A 24,459-nucleotide genomic window follows, 5' to 3' on the forward strand; every position below is an offset into this window, starting at 1 on the left:
AAATTGCATTTTCTAATCCGGGGGGGGGGGTGAGGGAATGGAATGGTTGACACCATTTATGGTCAGGCTACATGGGAGAGCAGTAGACACATGTGTCAGAATGGAATTGCTTCCTAAACCCTATAAAGAAAAAGGGCAACTTAAAGTGCAATTAGGCAAACAGAACAGAATTGCTGTGCTTTTCTGCTGTCGGCACAGATGCTTTTATTGGTAGGGCTCCAAAGCCAGAAGTCAAGAGAAGTGACAGATCATCTGCTCTGAATGTAGAATGTCGCAGGTTCAATCCCTGGCATCTCCAAGTAGGTTTGAGAACCCTGCCTGTGACCCTAGAGAGCCACTGCTGGTCAGTGAGGACAGTACTGAGCAAGATGGTCTGACTCATTATAAGGCAGCTTCTTTGGCTATGTCTGCTGGGGGTTTGCCTGAGACTCGGGAGAGGTGGTGCCAATTGGGTACCAGCTAGAAGATGACACAGGTGGCGCTGTGGGTTAAACCACAGAGCCTAGGGCTTGCCGATCAGAAGGTCGGCAGTTTGAATCCCTGCGACGGGGTGAGCTCCCGTTGTTCGGTCCCATCTCCTGCCAACTTAGCAGTTCGAAAGCATGAAGTGCAAGTAGATAAATAGGTACTGCTCCGGTAGGAAGGTAAACGACGTTTCCGTGCGCTGCTCTGGTTCGCCAGAAGCGGCTTAGTCATGCTGGCCACATGACCCGGAAGCTGTACGCCGGCTCTCTCAGCCAGTAAAGCAAGATGAGTGCCGCAACCCCAGAGTTATCCGCAACTGGACCTAATGGTCAGGGGTTCCTTTACCTTTACCTAGAAGATGAACAAACAGGCCAATCTGGTGTATAGAACCTTGTGTCATCTTCAGCTGCATTTTGCCCCTGAGGTCCTGTGGAGTTTCCTGAAAACGTAGCAGGAACAGCAGGTTCTTTTTTCCATCTTGAATTAAAGAACACTTTCCAAGACATTAGAGAGTTCAGGGTAATAAACGGATTAACATTTGAAAGCAGAAAGATGCCTTCAACCAAAAGTTCAGGTGAGTTTTTTATTTTTTATTTTTATTTTAAAGCCAGAAGGGGTCTTGTCATGTCACAAAGGGAGCCGCCACTCTCTTTTCTTACAATACCCAACAGCAGAATGGAACCAAATGAGCTGTAGCCTTTGAGTGTAGGTGGAATACTGAAAAACAGTACAATAAAAGGCCGACAATTCTCCTTGGAATGAGCCTTCATTAGTACCTTGGCAGCATGCCCACGTGCCACAGAAAAACTCACATTTGGTTCACACATTTTCTTCAGCATGGCTAAGAGCTGATGGCTGCAGACACGTGACGGCATCTTTGGCATACAAGCCAGAATACTGGATGGGAGATGGAGACCAACTTCTCAGTTTCTCCAGTGAGGCAGAGAATTGTTTGTAATTTTAGCCTAGTTAAAATTCTTGCACCAGATCCTTCTCTCAGCCTGGCCCCATTTTCTTCTCTTACGATTATTCTGCTTCTAGGGGGAAATGTTTATCCAGTTTGCATCTGGGAAAGTGATTGGAATTTCCAAACATAAAGGATGTTGTTGATAAGGCGGAGACAAAATAATGCTGTTTTGAGGCTGCTGTTTGGTTTTTGGAGTGTAAAACTACAGAGCTGCCAAGCTCTATGAAGGCTTGGAACAAAATTTTGACTGACAATTTTAGACATCAGCACTGGGGCTGTATTTACCCCTCAGATGTCAACTTCCAAGCATAAAACTAATCACTAAGGAGAAAGTTAGGAGGGCATCACTGTTAGATTTTTTTTCCTAATCTAGTGCTCAAATTATTTTTTTGACATTTGGAAATTATATTTTTCAGTGTGTGTGTGTGTGTGGGAAGTCTAAATAGTTATTCCGTATCTAAGAAGCTGATTTAAAAAAAAAAAAAATCTAAGAAGAACACTTTTGTCTCATGGCCCATGTCACTGGCAACACGAGCTTGGTGTGTTTTGATGGCCACAACAGCTATTTGCAGTTGAACAATCTGCAAAGAGAACCTATGATATGATGAGCAAGACTTAAGCATGCAATCTTTGGTGACAAGGGGATGCTCCATATAGCACCAAGAGAAACTATGAATTTTCTGAAGTAGCTCCATGGTGCAGGGATGGACTTTGGCATTTCAAATTTCAGTGGCACCTTGTGCAAGGCCAAAATTCAGCACCCCCTGACTCATGCCTTCTGTTCTGCTGAATTCAATACATCATAGTTGCAATGCCCTGCAGCACACCCTAGATGGACTGGGCCTCAAATATTACTGGATATATTTGAAAGAGCAATACAATGAATGTTTTAAATGGGCATTGTGGGCATTTTTCACTCTGGCGAAGAAGTGGGAATCAGCCCTAAGGGAGAAGCCTAGCAAAAGTGAGAACTCTATGTATGAATGACATAACATTTGACAGACCACTAGCGATTGCATTTTCTATAGGTCCACGAGACATGACATAATGCATGCCTAATTTTAAAAAACCATGCTCTCTTTTTTTTTAAGACTACATACACTCTAAATATCTAGTCATGCAGGCTAAATCTTATCTCATACCAGCAGTTTCGTACAACTCTATGGAAGTAAAATAGTGCCCTCTAAAGGAATTCTGTTTGATTGCAGTTCATTAAATAGCTTTTTCCGTTCCAATTCCTTGTCCAGGAAAATAACAGTCATAAGCTAGAAACTAGAAAGAGACACCATTATGGAAAATATTCCAGATCATTTCAAGTTGGTGGAATGAAACAGACTCTCCCCAACATATAACCAGTCATATACAGTACTTACTAAGATGTGCAATTTATTTAAAGAAAGGAAAGATGAGCTTCACACAGCCAATGGCAATTAATTCGTTTTTAGGGAATGCTTTATTCCCCAAACAACTTATTTTTTGTCACCAGAAGTTCTGATGAGTTATCAGAAAGGGAGGTGATTGGTGGAGAGTTCTGATGCCAGAGTGAGGTGCATAAAATTGTGCCTCAAAATCATACACTCTTTGAATATGTAAGCATTTATTTATTTTGGCCAAGATGTCATTTAAACAAACCATTTATTTATAGAGTTGTGGTAGTTAAAAGTGACTCTGCAACTGCACCCTTTCTTATGAAGCCTGATCAACTGAGCTGCTGCACCTGTTAATCTTTGTTACAAAGAACAAGTCTGCAACCACTTGGGTATGTATTTGCAGGCTTGAGTTTGTCTCTTTACTTTACAGGTCAGCCGTCTCCAACAATAATCAAAAAGCTACCCACATGACAATTCCAAGACGGAATGAAACTCCTCAAGAAGAGTGAACATCAAACAGGTCTTTGAATCAAATCACAAATGCACCAGTGTAGAAAACTCACCATCCTGCTGGGATAGCTCAGTTGGTAGAGTATGAGACTCTTAATCTCAGAGTCATGGGTTAGAGCCCCATGTTGGGCAAGAGATTCGGGGTCCCTTCCAACTCTACAATTCCATGATTCTGTGAAACCTTTAATAAGATCTGTTAACCCTTATTGGAATCTGCAAACATTGCTTAGTACATGCAGGTCCTGACACATGTGCAAGGACATCCGCAATGTCCTTTTTCAGGACAGAAGATACAAGGCTGAATGTCTAGTCCACCACTAGAAGCAGTGTGAACTTTATTGGGAAGGAGATTTTCTTATGGATTGTTCCCAGTGCAGGATTTCCCAGAGACACATTTCTCATTGGAATAACTTGGGTTCCACTCTCCCACAACTAGGGTGGAGTAAGCTTATTTTAACTGGTTGAGCCAACAGTTGGTATTAGCATTCGTTTCGCAAAGGGTGTGAGAAAAATCAGATACGGAAATGGTAAAGCTAAAAAACAAAAAGGTCAATATAAATACCTACTTCTTTCTAAATATATGTACCATTGAGAGCTATATTAACGCAAAACAAATATGTGGATGGATTTCTCATGCAAACTGCAGTTAATCAAATCTACTGTGTGTATCCTAGCAACATGCTAGTAGCCAGCTGACAATAGTACCAAAGGACGGCTTGCTTTTTTTGTTTTTGTTTTTTTGTACAGATATCACTCAGATCTTATTACTGACTGAAAGAAATAATTTTATTGGAAGAAGGATACATTTGGTCTGGAGAAAAACGGAAGTTTCTATGTTCTGTGCCTCTTAGAAGCTTTGTGTTCGGAATAAAGGGGGTCAATAAAAGTGAAATATTTTCTTCTAATAAGTGCCATTAGAAAATGAACAAAATATGGCACATGCCTACTTCAGAGGTCAGAATTTTGACTTTTGAGAGCTATGCTATGTGGGCATTTTATGCATGAGCAGCAGCACAATTCTTTTCATACCTCTGCAACCAAAAGATGTGTGGTGAAAGACTCTTAGGATATATGCTCCTTCAGTGAAAAATTGTCTCATTAGTAGAATTAAAAGATGTCAAGAGACAGAAATGTACAGGAGGGCATCAGCATTGGAAGTAGAATCTTGGCGTTTCACACTGTTTCAGCCTGATCACATAGGATTGTTATTACGTAAAGTCTTAATGTAACCCATCCCAAGCTTTGGATAAGGTGGGAAAGGTATGGAGAGGTTTAAACATTTTTTTGGGGGGGAAACAGATATGATCTACACAAACCCATCACAGAAATATTTTAATATAAATCAATCTGTTAAAAAAAACAACCAAGCATTGTTCCACGGTAGAACTTTTGACACAAAATATAAAGTTATAAAAACAAATTAAACATTACATAATAAATAGATATTAAAAATCAGGACAGGTGGTAATATTTTTTATAGCATTAGCTCTAAAACAATTCTTTTAAAATACATACTATATTCTTCTGAATCATAAAAATGCTTAGTTGTATATTACAAGGAAAAAAAACATTATCGCCCTTTTGTGTTGCATTAGAAATGCAAAGTTTTGTGTGCTAAGAAGCTCCCACTCGAGGCTACAGGCCACACATCAGCTGTTGGGACCCTGAAACTGATGCACAATGGGGTGCCAACAGGTGACAGGTGGAAGACCACAGTGAAACACTTGTCCAAAGTTCCCACCAGCTCTCACAGGCGGATCACAAACAAATGTCAAGATTGAATTCATTACGACGTCTGCTGAGATTCTGACTGGAAATTTTGAAATGGTCAAGCTCCAGCTATATCGCAGAGCAGAATACTAAAATCAAACCTCCACAATAATTATTTGCACTGCCCCCAAAATCCACTGTGGTCTTTCCCACAAGGTTTCAAAAAGCCTGGCAACTAAACTAGTAGCTGAGGACATTGGCAAAAAACCGAAGGGTACTTTGGAGCTGTATGGACCCACGGCTTGCGTCAAGCAAAGATGGCATCTCTAAGAAGTCCAGGTTAGCCAGCAAAAATGAAAATGGCAACTGGTAGCTACATAGCGTAATAGCCATGACCCAAATGGACAGTTACTTTTTCTCATTGTGGAATTGTTTCCTAATCTGATTCTGTAGCAAATGATAGTGTGTTTTTCTTATTTGCATTGCCTTTAACCTCATTCTGCCAGTATTCCTTTCGTGTGTCTGTGAGCACTTATTCAATATCTCTTGCCCCAACAAAGTCACTGACAGCTTGAGTTACCTGTTTAGATGGATGCATGCAAGGGGAGCGGGGCCACAGAGGCACCTAGTTTTAATCTCTGTCCCCCTCTCCTACTCCACAGTTGCCATCAGAGGCTGAAGCATCCTCCTTATCACCGCTAGGAGAGACTCAACTGCAAGTGCTCATAAGGCCTCTGACAGTCCCAAAGAGGTCAAAAGCTTTAGGGTGGCAGAGTTCTACATGCACACCAAAGTGAGCAGGCGATTTTTCATCTTTCAACAGCTTTTTGCACTTTATTTGGATCTGACCCAACTCAACTATGTTCCCTAGATTGGGACAATTGTCTATAGCCCCCCCCCCAAAAAAATAGCCCCCAAAGGTGAAGTTGGTGCTTTGCTTCAGCTGGACAATAGTGCAAGTGCAACAGATATATTTAAGTTGAGATCTGGACTACTGCTAACCAATTATTTTGCTGATGTTTTTAGATTGCTTCCTATTCAAAATGTTCCATATAAGTAGTATGAACTGAGCATTTTACACAACCAAAGAACTGCAATTAAAACTAAGTGACACAGCCAAATGTACATTTTTACCAGCCATAGCACTAGATCTTAATAAGTCTCATATGAACATTCCCAGTTATGTCTTACATTAAAGTTTTTAAAGTGAACAAAAACTAAGTATTAAAACAAATCCAATTAATTTGCTCAAATATTATAGTATTTTTCATTATGGCATTGCAGGCTAACTGCCTGCTGATGGAAAGGAATCTGTTCGCAGAAAGAGGACAGAAGCAATTTTCAGCAGTCACCTGTACCCTTTTCAGTGCCCTCTTGAAGTCTGCTCTAGGGGGTGGGTTGGAGAACCCTCTGGAGCAGATTTAGGAGGAGAACTGGGTACTGCAGAAGAGAAGTGGACTGCAAATAATTGCCTTCCTTCCAGTTCCATTAATTCCCTTCCATCCGCCGACAGCCACCACTGGATATCACACCAGGCAATATTTAATAAATCCTCTAAGAACAACTGCACAAGGTTGTGTCGGACAAGTCCACTTCATTAAGTGGACTGTGCTCGTGGCTGCAACCTGCAGCCCATTTACAACAGAGAAGGCTTGTTAATGGGATTGGTGTGATATACTGCAGTGTAGCTGATTACAAATTAAACAAGTGCTAGGTTAACCTAAAATGTGGCAACGCTTTTTCACTTCACCATTAAACCATTTTCTCATACACATTCCAACAGGAGGTGAGAAATTACAAAATTATCTAGAGTCCCATCAAGTCCTACATTCTATTTGACTGAATGACAAAATCAGATTCCCTTCTATTATAAGTAAAATAGCTTCGGTATTGCTTTTCCTCAATATTTAGGCTTATTATGCAAGACCAGATGAATGAGTTGATGGGTTGAAAAGTCATCATAATATGCCGTCTCCTTTGACTTGTTCTCATTTCTTAGTTCAACAAAATGTTTGCATTTAACCTCCGCTGTATTGAAACTATACTACTTGGGAGACACCCCATAGCAGAGACTCCCTTCCCTGATGGTGCAGGGGGAGGATTAAAATTGCCCTCAGAACTGGTTAAAGTCATTTGTAGCTTTTATCTTGCCCTAGACAGACAATTTAAAGAAGAGTAGCGATGGAAACTACTTTCTTACTAGGGGAGAAAGAAAGGAATTTCAGCTATTTCTTTTTGTGGCCACATGCAAAATGTATCGCTAATGATGTCACACAGAAGCACCCTGACTCACTGTGCCACCAAGCTGGATACATTTAAAAGTGAAGGATGGAAAATATCTAGAGAAGACGGGGAGATTATTATGAAGGCATTGGGTGGGCGGGCAGAGAAGACTGAATAGACTGAGTAGGACCGTGCTAAGAAACCCAACAGATTGGTATACCTATATCAGTCACCACTTTCAATTGCTTAGGGCACCTTAGATAAAAAAAAGCTGCGTTCTTGATGACGCATCAGGCTACATATCCCAATTTCCCCCACATATATATTTTCAGTCACTTCATATTTATAACGATATCTGAAAAGTTAAAAAACTATAAATAGCACATTAAATACATGTACTCTTTACACATACGGACTTTTGCAGAATATAATCATTGCAACAGTACTTCCTCAATCTCATCTTCCAAGTAATCAAAAGCCTTCACTGCTGGTCTGCTTGCTGTGTGTTGCAGTCGGTGCCTTTTGGGGTTGAAGTTTTTCCCTTCACTGAAAAAAAGATCGCCGTCGTCTTTTACATTGACCGTAGAGCCTTTATCCTGGAAACCAATGTTTGGGCCGCTGTCTTGTCGGAAAGTACCCAAATCATTTTTCTTAGGTGGAGTGATGGCGTTGGCACCGCTTCCAAACAGCTGCTCCATTAAGTTGGACTTTTTATCTCTCTTCATGTGGAGACTCAAGTCTTCCTTAGTGGGTTCGTCAAGGAAATCACTTTTTTGATTAGCCCAACTTGGCCTCCCTGATACTTTCCCAAAAGAAGGTACATAGCAACCAAATGTCAAATCGCTGCTTGGGCTTGTGGTCTCTATATTTTGCTGTTTCTGGATTTCCCCTTTCGTAGCCGTATTGTGCTGACCATATTCCAGAAAACCATTGAATAATTTCTCAGTTGCTTCTGTGCTCTGGTACGGCCTCTTAATTTTTTCCAAGGAATACGGTATAGTTACCGTCTCTGAACTGTGCTCCTGTGAAGTAACCTTTATATTGATCTGTGTTTCCTTGTCAATTTCATACATCTTAGAAAGTAGAATTGCCCTCCGTCTTTCCTCTTCTTCATTTTCATTATTTTGCATCCCATTTCCCAAACTATAGATCTCTGTCTCCATTTTTGCTTTTTCTTCTTTTTCCGACAGAAGACTATTTTCCCTCTTTTTTCTCTCAGATTCTTCTTTTTCCCATTCTGTGGGTTAAAGCATCAACAACATTGACTTAGAATCATATATTATTACGTTAGTCACCTTTGTGGATGACTTACAATGAAAAACATTCTTGGTTTCTAAATAACCCATATAATGTACTTGCTTATTTTACAGAATTCCATTCCCCTTTGAGTTCGAACAATTATATAAAGCTCAGTTTTGATTGATGTTGTTACCATCAAGCTTTTGAAAATGATCTACAACTATCCCTACAACTCAGGGATGAGGAGCCTGTGGCCCTGCAGAAATTGTTAGACTCCAACTCCCAACATCTCTGACCATTGTCAATGCTGGCTGGGGCTGATGAGAGTTCAGAGTCCAAATGCAAATATAACTCAATTTACTCTGAAGTCTGTGGACCAGGTGAAATACTATTTCCACTTGAAAACTTAACATCATATACTGTAAATGTCACCATTTCCCACCCTGAGCTCTACTTTTTTACTGGAGTTTTGGTCGATTTTTGAGAATTGTGCAGTGAGGTTGGAACCCCATGTCTAGTTAAACATGCTTGAGACCATGTGCCATGACACAGCAGGAATGGGGAACATACATGGGCTTCGTCATGCCTGATAGCCTTCCACAACCAATAATTGCACTTGGTTCTGCACACATTTCTCAGGTTTGACTTCAGTGGCATTGTACACGCATAAATGAAAACTGGAGCAAAACTGTTCCAGAAATGCAGTGACCTAGAATGTGTTCATAATGAAACAACTCACCTGTCACTGTTGATAAAAACACCCCTCCAAAATGTGCAAAAAATACAAGTTTCCTGTATTGAAGCTTAACACTACCCTTTCTAAAAGGAAATATAATTCCAAAGGACAATTCTTGTATGAGATGAAAAAACAAAATGTTAATGGCATGTTTATTTACCTTTTTGCACTCCTTTAAATAAATGCAGAAGATGAGAACTCTCTCAGTATAATCTGAGAAAGAACAGGGCTAAAAAAATGTGTGAGCGGAATGACTTCTGCTGGTACAATAGGGCTCCCTCCTCCTTGTATGTACTCTGTGTTGTCCACAAATCTACCTCAAAGAATAGATCAGAACAGATTTGGAAGACATGCAGGGGGCGGGGGAGAGGAAAAACAAGTCCCACTGCACGGCGTATGCTGTTCTGCCCGCAAAGAGCGCTATTTTGAATGCAGCCCATAATCTTTTCACAAGCAGCACAGCCAATAAATGCTAAGAATCACACGTTTTATTTTCTTCAAGAAAAATTAAATTTCCTATGCTTATTAGCATGAAGTGTTTCACATATGAATTAATATCCTGCCTACTAAAAGAAAGTGCAATCCTGTACATGTTTACTCAGAGTAAGTAGTAAGTCTTATTCAGTTCACAGAGCCTTACTTCCAGGTGAAAGTGGATAGGATGGCAGTCTCAGGCTGCAAATATAAGTACATTTCCTTACCATCTCTTAGTTTTTTTGCTCTCTCTTCCAATGCCTGCAGTTCTTGATCACTTTTCAGCCTTTCCTCTCTTTCTCTGCTCTGCTCTTCCTTGAAGCGTTCTGTTTGTTCTTTCCAGTCTTTAATTGACTGTTCCTGAAGGAAGTTTTAAATATAGAATTGAAGGGTGGAATATAACGTCACATTCTTCCCATTGTTCCATCTGTGCAGGCATGCCTGATCAAACAGTACCCCCCCCCCCTTGTGTGCCCTTGCAAAACCAATTTTTAGGGCATGGGAGCGAGGGAGGAGAGGGGAGAAGCCCCACTGAGCAAGCAGAAGTCCTTGTGCAGGGCTTCTGTTGACAGGTCTGGTTAGGTGAATGTTGCCTGAAGAATTTTTTTTAAAGCTATTTGGAAAAGGATATGCTATAGCCAGTCAATTCAGTGGCATTATATTAATTTCCACTAATGTAAGATTTGGCATCATATCATAGCCGTACAGGGCCTGATCCTCAAAATAAATAAAAGACATCACAGGGGAAACAGTTAAGAAACAGACTGTTCAACTTTTCCCCAAACCTACCGTTTCTTCAGGGCAAATCCTCCACTCGCTTATCACTGGACATGCTCACAGAACTAATTTATATATTTATATACCACTGTATCATCAAAATATACAGCAGTGGTTTTTTAAAACATAAAACAGCTCCAGCTCATTGCTCCTGGAGTCAGTTTTGAAAGGAGAATTCAAACACTGACGTGGTACACTTAAGAGCCTATGGGGGGAAAAAGAGACGAGACAGTCTCTCTTTCCTTTTCTGTTCTCTAATATGCACTTGTGCACTGTCCATCCCCTTTTGCTTCCCCACCCATGTTCTCCTCAATCCCACAGTACAACATCCTGATGGCAGTCATAAAATTTTCAGTATCTGGATTACACATGAGAATGGGATTTTGGGGGGGGGGGTTGGGGGGCAAAAACCTGTGTTCTCCAGGACATTTCCTCAGAAACAAGGCAGAGGATTATATCTAATCCAAACATTCAATTATTATTATTCTGCCCCGCCCCCCATCAGTGTAAGGGTGCTGAGCGCACAACCCACAGGCTGGATTAGCTCCCCTCCGCCCCCCTCCCACACAAGGCTTTTAAAGTGATCAGCCAGTTCCAATCTTCCTTCTTCAGCTCAGTGCTGGGCAGAGAGCAGAGGTTTAAACATCTTCTCTGAGCCCAGTGATGGGATGGAGATGTGTGTGGTGTGTGCATGAGAGAGAGGCCTCTGTGCCTGCGTGTGTGTGTGAGAGAGAGAGGGAAAATGTATGCTGAGCTGTATGCGTGGGGCATGTCTATGAGCGGGCACAGCCCCTTTTGGCCACGACCACCATTAGCATGTGACCCTTGGAGATTGGACCAATCCCGAATCCGTCCTTTACACTGTTTGGGAGTCCTCTCATTAACAAGCTCACACAAGCTCATACTTTGTGTTACCTTCACCTCAGGTACAAAAGATAACTAGGCTCATTTTCAACCACCCTTTAGGAACTTATCCTCATTGCACTGAGAACAGTGATTTGCAAAATGAGGGCTAAACTCACCATTCTGAGATGGGCGTCATCTTCCTTTTCCTCTGGTATTCCATCAGAAATAAAGTCTGGTGGTTGAGGAAATTCCACTGGAGAAAAGCATCCAGTAGTCTGGACTCCTTTTGTTATCTGTACTTCTCGTTTAGCATTCTTATTAGAAGCTGTAAATAAATGAATGCTCAATTCACATCACTTTAAAATAGATTAATTTTAAACAGTCTAACATGAAGGCCAGTGTTTCCTTAGTCATCTGAAGGTCCAAAACATATACAGTCATACCTTGGAAGTAGAACAGAATCCGTTCCGGAAGTCTGTTCAACTTCCAAAATGTTCGGAAACCAAAGCAAGGCTTCTGATTGGCTGCAGGAAGCTCCTGCAGCCAATCGGAAGCCACAGAAACCCCGCTGGACTTCTGGGTTCCAAAGAACGTTCACAAACTGGAACACTCACTTCCGGGTTTGCGGCGTTCGGGAGCCATAACATCCAAGTTCCAGGGTGTTTGGGATCCAACCTGATAGTAACCTGATAGTCAGGCTTCTGTCTGTGGGGGAATAAGGGAAGCCATTTTCAAGTATTCCACCCTCTCCCAAAAATCTGCTGTAGAGTTTTAGGTGACCCCCCAGGGCAGATTTCAGGGCAGGTGAAGGGTTTTGCAGGCAGAAGGAGGAATCACCAAAAGTTGGTTCTCTCACTGTTCCACTGATGGAAACCTACCGGTAAGCTGAGCAACACCACTGAATACAACTCAAAGAAAATGTATAATGGAATTTGAAGCTATAAAGGGAAAAAGTTACATATCTTTGGAGGGTAGTTTTCATTCCCTATCAAAACCAATGTATTCAAAACTCAAACCTCTTGATGTTTCAGCCCATCTCATTCATTACCGCTCTGGACTTCATTCTTCTTTTAAGTACCGTATATTCTTGCCATACAATGACATTCATTGAATTTTTAATTGTGCCACTTCAGGTAAATATAATTTTGATTAAAAAAAAACCACCTGAACATTGAAAGGATTAATTGAGGGGTCAAAATTCCAGAAATACTGGAGGCGTTGATCATTATTGACTTATATGGCCCCTGAAACTCAGCTTGGCCATTAGATTTGCTTATAAAACTGTCCAGAAAGCGTTTACCTTTTTTCCTTGGTGCAGAATCAACATCTTTTTTTGGTGAAACTTTTAACATCCGATTAGCATATATATTTTTTGCATCCAGTTCTCTTTCTTTTTCCTGATAATAATAGGAGACAATGTGAAGTATTATTCTTATTTTATTTTACATAATTTTATTTATGTAACACTAGCTACAGTATTATTGTTGATGCAACTCCAGATCCAAGTCATGTTGAAACGACAACATTCACCTTGCAATATGTTTACTTCCATGAAGAAACATACAACTATGAAAGACAAGAATGGTTTTAGGAATTCACTCACTGCAGCCCCCTAACAGGCGTTGCCACTGCAAACTTATTCACTCAACACTTGGGAAACACTCAAACCAAGTTCATGAATGCTGCAGTCACAGTTATGACAATGGAAGTCACATGAGCAGGGTGCATAATGACACACAAACACTTCCGTGGAATGCTCTGGCAAGGTTTTCTCCATGTGCTTGCAGCAGCCATGCAGACTGCTGAGCGACACCCTGAAGCAGTGACCTTTTTCTAGCACAGTACAGCAACTTTATAATCTGTTTAGCTGTATTCCCCAATAGTGGCAAATTTTGAAAGAGTGGATTGGGAGTTCTCTACATTCAGTCCGTGTCTGGAGTGCCCAGGCAGATTCTCTGCACCGCATTTGGACTGCCATTACTGTGGAGTACTAACTTCGTCTGTACAGGCATATTCTGTGTTTTGGAATATATATCACATCACTCAAATGCAGAACCATGCCATCCATTTGGTTAAAGCTCAAAACATTACCATGGTGCATTCCTGGGCCACCAGTGGGTCTATCTCGGTCCTAGAAAATCATGCTCTATTCAAGAAAAGTTGCAGTTTTTACCTTTAATTTTTGACCTAGCCGTTGGACTTCCTCTTGGAGAACTTTATTTTCTTCCTGGGCATCACATAATTTCTTTTTCTCAGAATGCAATTGTCTTTGGAAACTACTATTGCTAAGGTCAAGGTTCTTCTCCAAGTCCTACGATTCAATATATCAGAAATATCAATTTCTCCAAATGTCTGTTAATTTTTCAAACTTGGACAACATGAAATAATTATTTAATGAGAGAGAGGTGACACTGTGACAGGTTCTTGGTTGTCAACCCTTGGGGACAGGACCTTCCTCAACACCAACATTCATGGTGGTGCAAGGAATCTTGCCCATTTATTTTACAAATTGGTATGTTATTTCATTTTACTTATATTTTATTTATCTCGACATTTCCATCCTGTTTTCCTATGAGAAAAATCAAACTCAAGGCAGCTTATGCATAAAAATATAGAACGAAAGGGGGGGAAATCCTGACAACGAAATGAAACAAACTATCAGCAGTAATTTAATCATCATCATAAACAGCTTCATAAAAAGCAGCAGCAGGAAACCAACATATATTCACAGACTTTGTTCATCCCTTTAATTAAGTTTTGTAAAATTATACTTTGTTTAAATCTTTAATTCAACATTTAAGGTCAGATCCAAAGGTGCCATTGTGTTCATCAATGGGGCACTTTCATGAGTGGAAGGGACCTTTGATTCAGTGGTGGCAACTACAGAGCGAAGGTGGGGAGATAATTTTAGCCAGCTGCCCATCCTTCGTGGTGTTCCAGAGGACTCCAAAACCAGAGGAAGTTTTTTGGGGGGTGGGGGAACGGGGCACAAGGATGGGGGAGATGGACAGCTGGCAAAAAGGCCTCTCTGTTTTCCAGTAGCAAGCACTGGATGAATCACATAATGAGGGGAACTCTGCTCACAGGATCTTAGGATCCAACCTGGTAAATAAAATGGAAAGCTGGATAGAGAGGTTCCCTTTATCTATTATGCAGTCCTATGCATACCTACTTTAAAAATAAATAAATATTTAGAAGTAAGCCCCACTGAGCAGCACGAACCCTGACAGCGATGAATTGGAAGGGGGAAAATATCCCAACGATAAAGGATTGGCAAAATAAGCTACAGGAATATGCACAAATGGATCAGTTAACGAACAGTTTAAGAAGAAATACAAGACGAGCTTTTTTGCTAAAATGGGAAAAATATAGAAAATATCTACAAAGCAATAACAATGGTATAAAGTCTATGGCGGCCTTTGAGTGACCCTGGAGTTTCAAAATCTGAAGGAGACAAGTCAAGGTTAAGTCCTGTTTTAGGAATGTATTAGAAAGTTTATAAAGGAGAAACAAATAATGTTGGGTACATTCGCAAGTAGAAAAGGATTGTTCATGGAGAAATGATAGGAAATCTAAATAATTGTGCGTTTGTTTTGGTATTTGGTTGAGCAGAGGTGGTTTTTTCTGTTTCCTTCTTTTTTCTTTTTGGCTTTTGTGTGGTCTTTAATTTGTATTTATTTTTATTTTTGGTTTTGTTGAGAAGCTACTGAAACATAAAATATATGTATACAAATTGTACTCTTATATCTGTTCTAAAATTATCAATTGGTACTTTATGTTTGTTGTATGTTGTTAAGTTTTGCAATAAAGTTTTTTTAAAAAAAGAAAAGAAGAAGCAAGTCCCACTGAGTACAATGGAATATTATTCCCAGGTAAGTGCATATAGGAATGCTGTCGTTGGGATTTTAAGACTTTGTGAATAGCAACAGCATTAATAATAATAATAATAATAATAATAATAATAATAATAATAATAATAATATATTTATTATTTGTTCCCTGCCCATCTGGCTGGATTTCCCCAGCCAATTAATGATTGGTGGAGCATAATTATTGGTGAAATTAGCATTTACTGTATTTATTTATACATTGCATCCCCCCCCCCCCCGGCTATACCTTTTGTCAACAACGGCTTGGCTATTTCTATATATGCAATCCTATACAATGAGAAATTTATTCAGAATGATCAAAAGTAGTTTGAGTGTCCCCCCACCCCGGTCCCCTACCTTAATTCTCTTCTCAGTGTCATCCAACCTGTTTTCTGCTAAAGCCAGCTTCTTAGCCAGCTCATCGCGTTCCGGGAGGTGCCTGTCTTCAGCAAGCCTTCTCAATTTTTGCAAATTGCTTTTGGCCTTGTACAGCTCCTCCTCCGAAGCCCTGAGTTTCCGCTCCGTCGTCTGTTCTCTTTCTTGAGATCGTCTCAAGCGCTCCCTCAGTATCCTCATCTCGTCACTGTGCCGGGCCAGGAGCTGAGAGATTTCGTTTTCAGTGTCCTCAAACTTATGCAGGGCTTTCTCGTGCCTGTACTGAAGCCGCTTGAGCGCCCTATTCTCTTTCTGAAGCTCATCGAGCTTGACATGCAGTTCCGTCAGCTCATTACGGAGCTCGTTGATTTTCAGCAACCTGGCAGAAAGAACTCTTTTTGTAACTAGGCTAATATCTTTGGCAGGAGACTCCCTGTTGAGGCTCTGGGAGCGAAACCCCCAGCGGATCCCTCTTTTGCTGGGCGCATATTTAGAGGCAATTTGCTTAGTGCCTGCAACAAAAGATGTTGGTGTTACAATGAAAATCAACAACCCACCACTATACTTCTAAGACACACTAGAGCTCTCATTGCAGGCATGTTATACGCAAGTTATAGGCAACAAAAGTTCTGTACCACTTCTAAGACATTAAACACAATTTCAGCTCTATTTCCAGAGAAAAGGAAGTAATTCCTCACTGTATAGCAAAACTAGTTTAGCAAACTTTCCATCATTTACTTCTTGAGGTCTATTCTAAAAGTATTATAGGTGTTTTGATCCCAGCAAATCACCTCAAGAGTGGGTAATATCCTACTGTTGTGCCTCTACTGATGGAAGGTGGAGGAGGCAGTTTTCAGAGATTCGTCCAGCCCGCCCCCCTGGCACTTAGCTCCCCAAACCTGCTCCGAAGTCCTCAAACTTTCTGGAGAAGATATTTGGTGAGTGGGGTTGGGTTGCAGGGGAGAAGGGAATTGCCAAAAATTGTCTCCCTCTTGGTTCTCCTGTCAAATACCTTCCAACAGCAGAGAAGCACCAAATGGATTCTACACAGCCATAAACAGAGGCTGGCTGCTCAACAGAGCACAACAACTGAGCGAGTCAGACCAAAAACTGTGTAGTGGAAAGGAAGGAGAACGGTGCCAGAACAGCTCTGCTAAGCAAGTGTGTCAGTCTTTTGAGCAAATGCCTCAGCAAGATGAGGGGAGAACTAGGTTTCAATTGCTCATTTAGAACTTGTGGAACTACAGGATCCCCCCACTGACAGAAAACTCTTTTCTTTTTCATTCTTATTAAAAATAAAAACAACTTTTTATAAATCCATAATATGAAAAATAGAAGACTATAAATAATAGAGCACTGACCTACAGTCATACATACAATTTCTATGCTTATACAAGGAGGAAAGGTTGAGCAAACTTACTTTACTTCGCAAACTTACTTTACTTCGTAGCTTAGAAATCATATTTTACCTACCACTTACCTTGGTAATGTGCGAGGCTTTTCAAAGTCTGTGATTTATTGCTTTTTTCTCCAGCGTTTGTAGACTGAGTGCTTATCGTTGGCGAGTGGTCAGAGCCGTGAGAAGAATCGTCGTCAGAATAGTAAGAGTCACTGTCTGATTTTCTGTTGGGTCCAGAATCAAGACTCCTTCCTCTCTCCCCCATTCTAAATAAAAATAATGTTCAAGACCTTTCCTCAAGGAATATTCATCTTGCCAGACGACAGCTCACAGAGTCACAGTAGAAATGCTGGCTGGCTGCTTGCCAATTCATCATTACCCTACATTCAGAAGAAGGGTTGCCGGATCTCCCTTTGGCAGTCAGTAGTTTTGTTCAGAATGTATGTTTGTTTCTGAATTCAGAGAGAGGAATGGAGATGATTTAGCGTTCCATTTTGTAACATTTTTTGTTTGTTTATTTTTTTAAAAAAATTTATTAGAATTAAATACTGCCCTTCATCATAAGATCTCAGGGTGGTTCACAAGATAAAAATACAAGGTAAAAGCACAAATACATAGTTACAACAAAAACAACAAAACAACAACCCACCTTCCACAAATACATATTTATAACAGACAAAAGAATTTGAAAAAGTAGCTAAATATTTCTGCATCCAACACTGAAATTAGTGTTTGTGTGTATCAGAGAAGTGCAGTTTTGGCTTGTTCATTAAAAGCTGCTGCCAAATACAGTGGACGCACGGGTTGGAAACGTGATCCGTGCGGGAGACACGTTCGCAACCTGCAGCGTTCGCAACCCACAGCGCCGCGTCTGCACACGCGCGGGTCACGATTCGGCGCTTCTGTGCATAGCATGATTTAGCGCTTCTGCACATGGGCCAAAACCCGGAAGTAACCTGTTCCAGTACTTCCGGGTTCAGCGCGGTGCGCAACCCGAAGACACACAACCTGAAGCCGCCGTAACCCGAGGTATGACTGTATGTACACTTTTGACATTCTTGGTAACATGGCAGAGGAGACAAAAAATAAAAATAAAAAGTGTTTGAAGTAGTGCATTACATAACACGAAAACAAAATAATTTAAAAGGTATGGTATCTGGATTGTTTAAATAAACAAGAAAACAAACAAGGAAACCAGAGCAGAAGAACCCATCTATTCATCAACCATTAATTTATGAAAAAAATTAAGTATTTTGATTTCAGAATAATTGAACATTTTCAAGCTCTACATAAGCTACTATTTAAGATTGTGGCAATCAGATATTTTAATATTTTGAATACTTTCCCTACCATTATAATAGCAAACCTATCAACAACAACAAAAAGGTGAATCTAGACTAGGCATGGGAACTTTCTATACGTTGCTGGACTACAATTCCCATCTACCCCCAGTCCAGCAACAGAAGGAGGGCCACAGGTTCCCCAGACCTGGTTGAAATCAAGCATTTGTTTCCTACAATTGCCAGTGATGTGTAGAGAGATCACAAACCAGGCCTACAGGTGATGGTTTTGCCCTGTATGTTCTCAGTGTATGGCACCTTGGAATATGGAGGCTTCATTTAGCTATTGTGGCTAAAAGCTATCTCATGATTTCTCCTCAATTTGTCTAATATGTTTAAAAAGCTGCCTAAGATCATGGAAAGCACCTGGAGCCTGGGTTTGGGCATCATAAGGCTTGTGGTATGCTGCTCCCAGGGCAACATGGTGAGGAAGAGGAGGAGCTCCTTCACGTTAGGCCACAGTTAAACATTAACTATAGTTTAATGTGCCATGTGGACCAGAACGTTATGCGAAATAATTATTTCCCAGAGTAGGCTCAGGTGTTAAACTCTGAAGAAATGGAGCAGGGGTTTGATTCATTATAAGCAGCTTCCTATGGCCATGCATTTTTTTTTAAATGTATCCTACAGCCTTTAGAAGACATCTGAAGGCAGCTCTGTATAGGGAAGCTTTTTAATGTTTAATGTTTAATTATGTTTTTGTATATGCTGGAAGCCACCCAGAGTGCCTGGGGCAACCCAGTCAGATGGGTGGGGTACAATGATGATGACGATGATGATGACGACGATGATGATGATAAAAAAGTCTCTATATTGTTCAAGATCTTATTTAGAAATTTTGTCATTTGAACAAAATGATTCAGAGGTTTGTAGGAAAGGAACTCCAGCCTATTATTGATTTTAGGAACCATTCTATAAAATTTCACCGAGTCTTCTAATGAAATCAACCTCAAAATACATACAACTAAGGAAAGGTTTTTAATAGTGCTACGACAATCCTGCATTCCCCAATTCTCCTTATTACCTAAGCTTGTGATTTATTTTAATTTGGGGGGTGGGGTTACAAATGCAATCTTTAGCTTGAAAATTATGCTGGCAGCAAGATCTGTGTAACTGAAAGACTAAATCAAGATGCAATCAGTTAAAGGTAGAAAATAAAGTGATCAATATGGGGGAAGCATTTAATATATGCATATTTTGCTACTGAACTATTTGATCAGACATATTATTCTACTTTGGTTACCCTGATGACTGTATATGTATACATACAAACACACCATATATGGCCAATGTGTAAATTGAACTGAACCGAGTATTAAATGTTAAAAAGAAAATCACCAGCTGTCAGAATCTTACAGATGACAGAAAATGCTATGATGAAAATACATATTTCCAATCCACTGCTATGCTCCCACATAATTTTGCTATTTTCGCTACATTTTTCAAAGGGAAACATACAGGAAAAATATAACATCAAGGAAATTAGTCTCAAAAGAAGTTACAGTATTTGTCAAAGTATCCTTCTAGTCCTAAGGCTTAAGAGCACTGCAGAACAAACAGGAGCAGAGCATCCAAACCCAACAGCAACACATAACAAAACAAACACTGCTGTTACACAACTGTGGCATTACAGGCAGATTTACCAGTGTAAAAGGTCAAATCGGTAAAAGGGTCTTGGAGGGTCCTTGCCAAGTCAATACAATTGTGGATTTTATAAATTAGGAACAGGTTTCTTTTCCATTTGAAATCCAGAATATTATCTGCCAAGTTTTGCCCAGCTTGGTACCTTGCCAACTTGTAAGCAATTTCATCATCCTAAAGAAGTACTGTTCATTTTAGAGGCTAATGAATTGCTTTGAAATTTGAGTTACTTCAGCAAGTATGAGGACTTTTATAATTAAGAAACTTCCTGGTCCATTGCCTTTAACTATCATGGAACACTTTCATTTAATTATGAAGTCATTTTAATTTCAGCACACGCAAGTTAAATCCTCAAGGTTATCTGCATTTCCTTGGCAATTTCGATAACATTGTTCAAAATTCCAGTCATTTACAAACTTACTTGCAAGTAATATGCATGTACTGAAATTAAGTCTATAGAAGTAACAACAGTACAATATAGTTAATAAAAGCCATGAAGGGCTATTTTTGGCCTTATTAAACTAATATCTCCATTTTCCTCATACGTTTCATTTTCTAATGCATGTTCACAGGTACAGAGAACATGAGGCACTCCAAGTCTCTTCCTTAAGGAAGTTGCAGTAAAGGATGTCAATGATGAACAAAGCTGACTTGTAGCTTTACTCTGTTTACTTGAAAGTAATTCCCACTACATTCAATTGAATTTATTTCTTAACAAGTATGCTTAGGATCACAGCCTCAGCCTGCAATTCTGGCCCATCAAAAATCAATGCCTCCTCCCCAGTTGAGGATTTCAGATGTAACACTGTAATTCTCAGACTGTTACTCCAATGCAAACTCCATTTATTTCAGTGGGGCTTCAACTTGGCTTAACAGTATGAGGATTGGACGGATAGCACAGCAAGGGATAACAAAGAATTTTTGCAGTGAGGTGCAGAATTATTTTATCACATCTAATGGTCACTAATGGCAGCGAGCGCATATGAGTGATAGCGACCAAAGCAGAAACAGCTCACATACATAAATAATGGAAGAAAGTTCATTGGTGAATGCAAGCTGGGAACAAGACCGTGTTTTCCTGGAATAATTTGGGTGGGGAGCCAGCAGTCCTCCAGATGCTGCCTGACTCCAACTTCCATGAGCCCCAGCCAACACACCCAACAGTGAGGAGCAATAGGAACTGTAGTCCAGTGACATCTGGAGGGCCAAAGGCGAGATTGGATTTGTCCTTTTTATTGTTGTTGGATGAACATGCTTGAAAACTTTTTGTTTCATTTTATGTTTATTCTATGTATCTATTTTTTAATGTTTGACAAGTATTTTAGCACGCTGCAACATATGTATACATACCAGCTAGTATCTGACAGTATTTTACAGAAGAAGATACATTGCTTTATGGTAAATAAACAAGGGATTCATGGCATTGTGGTCAACAATATAAACAATCCACAGTTGGGAATCTAGTTACATGCTTCAACAAGAAAGTTCTGAAATAGCAGTATCTAAATGCACAATTCCTTACATCATTACTAGTGAATCTAATCCATGTTTACTTGGAATTATGTGCCACTGTGTTCAGTTGGCCTTCCTCCTTAGCATATGTGTTTAGGATTGCAGCGTAGGTGCCATAAATGTCTGCCTATGAATGGTTAACACAACTGCTCTCCATTATTTTCTGAATATAAAAAAAACAGTACAAGTAACCAGACCTCAAATAACTGTGCCGGCAAAAATGTACAGCTTCTATGTATTCTGGAGTACTGAACCGGGTGTACCTAACTGACCAGTCCACAAAGTAAGAAAACAGTTACGAAGACAGACAGGCTTTAAGTTTACCACTGTTACTAGTTTTGGAATGGTGGGGGTGGGGTGGGCAGGGGTAGAGAGGTTTCATGTTCAGAGATTAAATGAAAACAGCCAAGCATCTTAGGCTATCTTAAAAACTAACGGTTCAGCTGAAAATCTTAAAAGCACTTACAAGGGAGTAGTGCCTATTGAACACAATGGGAATTAAACATGCATAGGACTGTGCTGTTATTGTGGTGAAAATTCTCATAAACTAGAAATAGGCTTTTGTGAACATTGCCCAAGCGTTAAGTGTTATATGCTCAGTTGGCTTGTGCGGAAATACACACATAGAGATAAAAGAGTTGCAAATGTGGAGAACAGGAGGCCATGAAACACAAGAGATTCAACCCCCAGCCCTAATATATGCAAGATAAGAAATAAACGGTGCAGTTCTATGCATGTCTACTTATGAAGGAAGTCCTGCTTCATTAAATGAAAATACCATCCACAGATCTCCAAGTTCCCAAAGGGGATGGATTTGTTGGTTTGTGGCAGCAAACAAAGAATAAACAAAGAGGCACCCTAAGGACCAACAAACTTTACTATGGAAATAAGGACTGGCACCCACTTCACCAGATGCGTTGCCAAATATTTGTCTTCATCCCACATCTGATGAAGCGGGCTAGGGTCCGTGAAAGCACATATACTACAACAAACCTGTTAAGTTCCAGCGGCAGGGGTGCATTGTCCTCATGCTTGTTGGTTCTACACTTTGTATTTTTTTTTCCCCAGGACCTCAAGCTTTACCAACCAAAACAAAATTAAAAATTAAAAAATTCCTTCCAGTAGCACCTTACGAGACCAACTAAGTTTGTTATTGTTGTGAGCTTTCGTGTGCATGCACACTTCTTCAGATACACTGAAACAAGTCACCAGACCCTTATATATATAGTGAGAGGGTAGGGAGGGGTATTTTGTGCATGCACACGAAAGCTCACACCAATAACAATCTTAGTTGGTCTCTAAGGTGCTACTGGAAGGATTTTTTTTTTTCCGACTACGGCAGGCCAACACGGCTACCCACTTGTAACTTTACCAACCAGATATCAAGGACCTGAAGCTTGGAATTCAAAGAGCAGGGTGCCTTTTAGCACGTTAGGAGTCATGGGGTGCGTTTTCAGCACCAGAATTTACACTTGAGTTAAGACTTATGGCTTGCTTTCTAGCTTTTCTTCTTCATTTTAGCAGCCTAATCCAGACAGTATATATACTGTGTGTGTGTGTAATTGAGTCAGAAACCTTTGCTTTCCTCTACTGCAAAAATATTTATTTGGTGCCCACTCGCACCCAGGGGCTTTAAGCCTTTGGGAAACATTTGGCAAAAGAGGAAGGGAGGGAGGTGGATGTTTTTGCGTTGTTGCTTTTTTTTTTTTTTTGCACTGCTGCTTTTTGACAACACTCAACAGTTAGAAGGAGGAGGAGGGGGGGGCTAATAATATATCCGAAGAGCAACAGGCGCAGACGGCCCCCTCCCGCCCCTCGGCCCGCCCCGGCTTTACCTGCCTCCTCGACCCCCTTGCACGAGCCAGACGGTTGCCGCGGCTCAGCTTAAAGGGGCCGCGCCGCCACCATGTCGCGCGTCCCAGGATATTTACAGCAGGTTCCAAGGTAACGGGGGATGAGGCGAGAAGGAAAGGGGCGGGGACCAGGGCAGGAGGAGGAGGACCCGGAGCCCGATTATTTCCCCCCGATTGGCCGGCTTCCTTGCCAAAACCCTCGTTCGAAACCCCAATCGCCGCGTGCGATTGGGCCGGAAGGGGCGGGCTGAAGGAGAAGGCTCTAGGGAACTTTCTATTGGACCGAAGCTTGGGGCGGGTGAAGCTGCTGATTGGCTGCTGGGCCACTTGAGGCGGAAGTTCTCCAAAGCCAACGGGAAGGAGAAGAGCAGCGGGAGTCGGGGAGCGTACTATCCCAGTAGCTGGTTCCTGCGGGGCAGTAATAAGGCCGCAGTTCTGACCCCACTTACTTGGAAGTAAGCCCCGTGAAACTCAGTAGGGCTTGCTTCTGAGTAGACAAGGGCCACGTTCACACTATATGTTGAAAGCGCCGCGGTAGCGCTGTAAGGAGCCATGGTTTTCCCCAGAGAATTATGGGAGCAGTTCCTCTCCATAGGGAATTCTGGGAACTGTAGTTCTGATGAGAGCAGGGGGGGAGTCTCATAAACCACACTCTCACCCTTGACAAACTACAACTTCAAGAAGTGTGTGTGTGTGTGGGGGGGGAGCTATGACTGTGGTGTCATAGTCAGTACTTTTCCCCCTAGATAAAATGTTTAGGGGTACTCTCATTTTGACTCAAGAAAACCACAATTTTATAGTTCAAATCGGGAAAAATAAATACAGCAAAAGGACAAAGATTCAGAAAATGTTTAGGGGTATACGTGTCCCTTCATCCCCCCAGAAAAAAGCACTGGTTGTAGTGTTTTAAATATATGATGCAAATGTGGCCATGATTAGGAGTGAGCTGTAAATCTGGTATTCTTTCTAAAGTGCCTCGCAGGACAATTCAGCTCTGTCATTTGTGGTTTTGAATTGAGATTGTGAGTGTTTGTTTGCACTTTGTGCGTTAACTAGGTTGTCAATGCCACAATGTTTGAATTGCCACCAACACAGTCTTGGTCATTGTAGCTATTCCCTTTCAGGAAGTTGTCATCGCTTTTGTATTTCATTT

At 40.9% G+C, this 24,459-nt stretch overlaps 1 protein-coding gene across 1 annotated transcript; it reads right to left on the reverse strand.

The window, feature by feature from the left end:
• Positions 1-6,246: 6,246 nt before the first annotated feature.
• Positions 6,247-23,536, reverse strand: LCA5 (lebercilin LCA5). Its single transcript, XM_033143287.1, has 8 exons — positions 23,289-23,536; positions 17,042-17,412; positions 15,544-16,073; positions 13,491-13,628; positions 12,618-12,714; positions 11,494-11,642; positions 9,922-10,054; positions 6,247-8,482 (listed from the first exon to the last, which is right to left on the reverse strand). Exons 2-8 carry the CDS (start codon positions 17,223-17,225, stop codon positions 7,677-7,679), a joined length of 2,037 nt encoding a protein of 678 aa, XP_032999178.1. The 5' UTR covers positions 17,226-17,412; positions 23,289-23,536; the 3' UTR covers positions 6,247-7,676.
• Between the last annotated feature and the right edge of the window lie 923 nt (positions 23,537-24,459).

Source organism: Lacerta agilis, chromosome 3 (genome assembly GCF_009819535.1).
Source record: "Lacerta agilis isolate rLacAgi1 chromosome 3, rLacAgi1.pri, whole genome shotgun sequence".
In the NCBI taxonomy this organism is placed as follows: Eukaryota; Metazoa; Chordata; class Lepidosauria; order Squamata; family Lacertidae; genus Lacerta; species Lacerta agilis.

Coding starts and splice junctions, on each gene's coding strand:
- LCA5 (XM_033143287.1), bottom strand. CDS start 17,225: ATGGGGGAGAGAGGAAGGAGTCTTGATTCTGGACCCAACAGAAAATCA. Junction 16,074..17,041: donor AAGCCTCGCACATTACCAAG/GTAAGTGGTAGG, acceptor CTTTTGTTGCAG/GCACTAAGCAAATTGCCTCT. Junction 8,483..9,921: donor AGCAAAAAAACTAAGAGATG/GTAAGGAAATGT, acceptor TTTAACCCACAG/AATGGGAAAAAGAAGAATCT.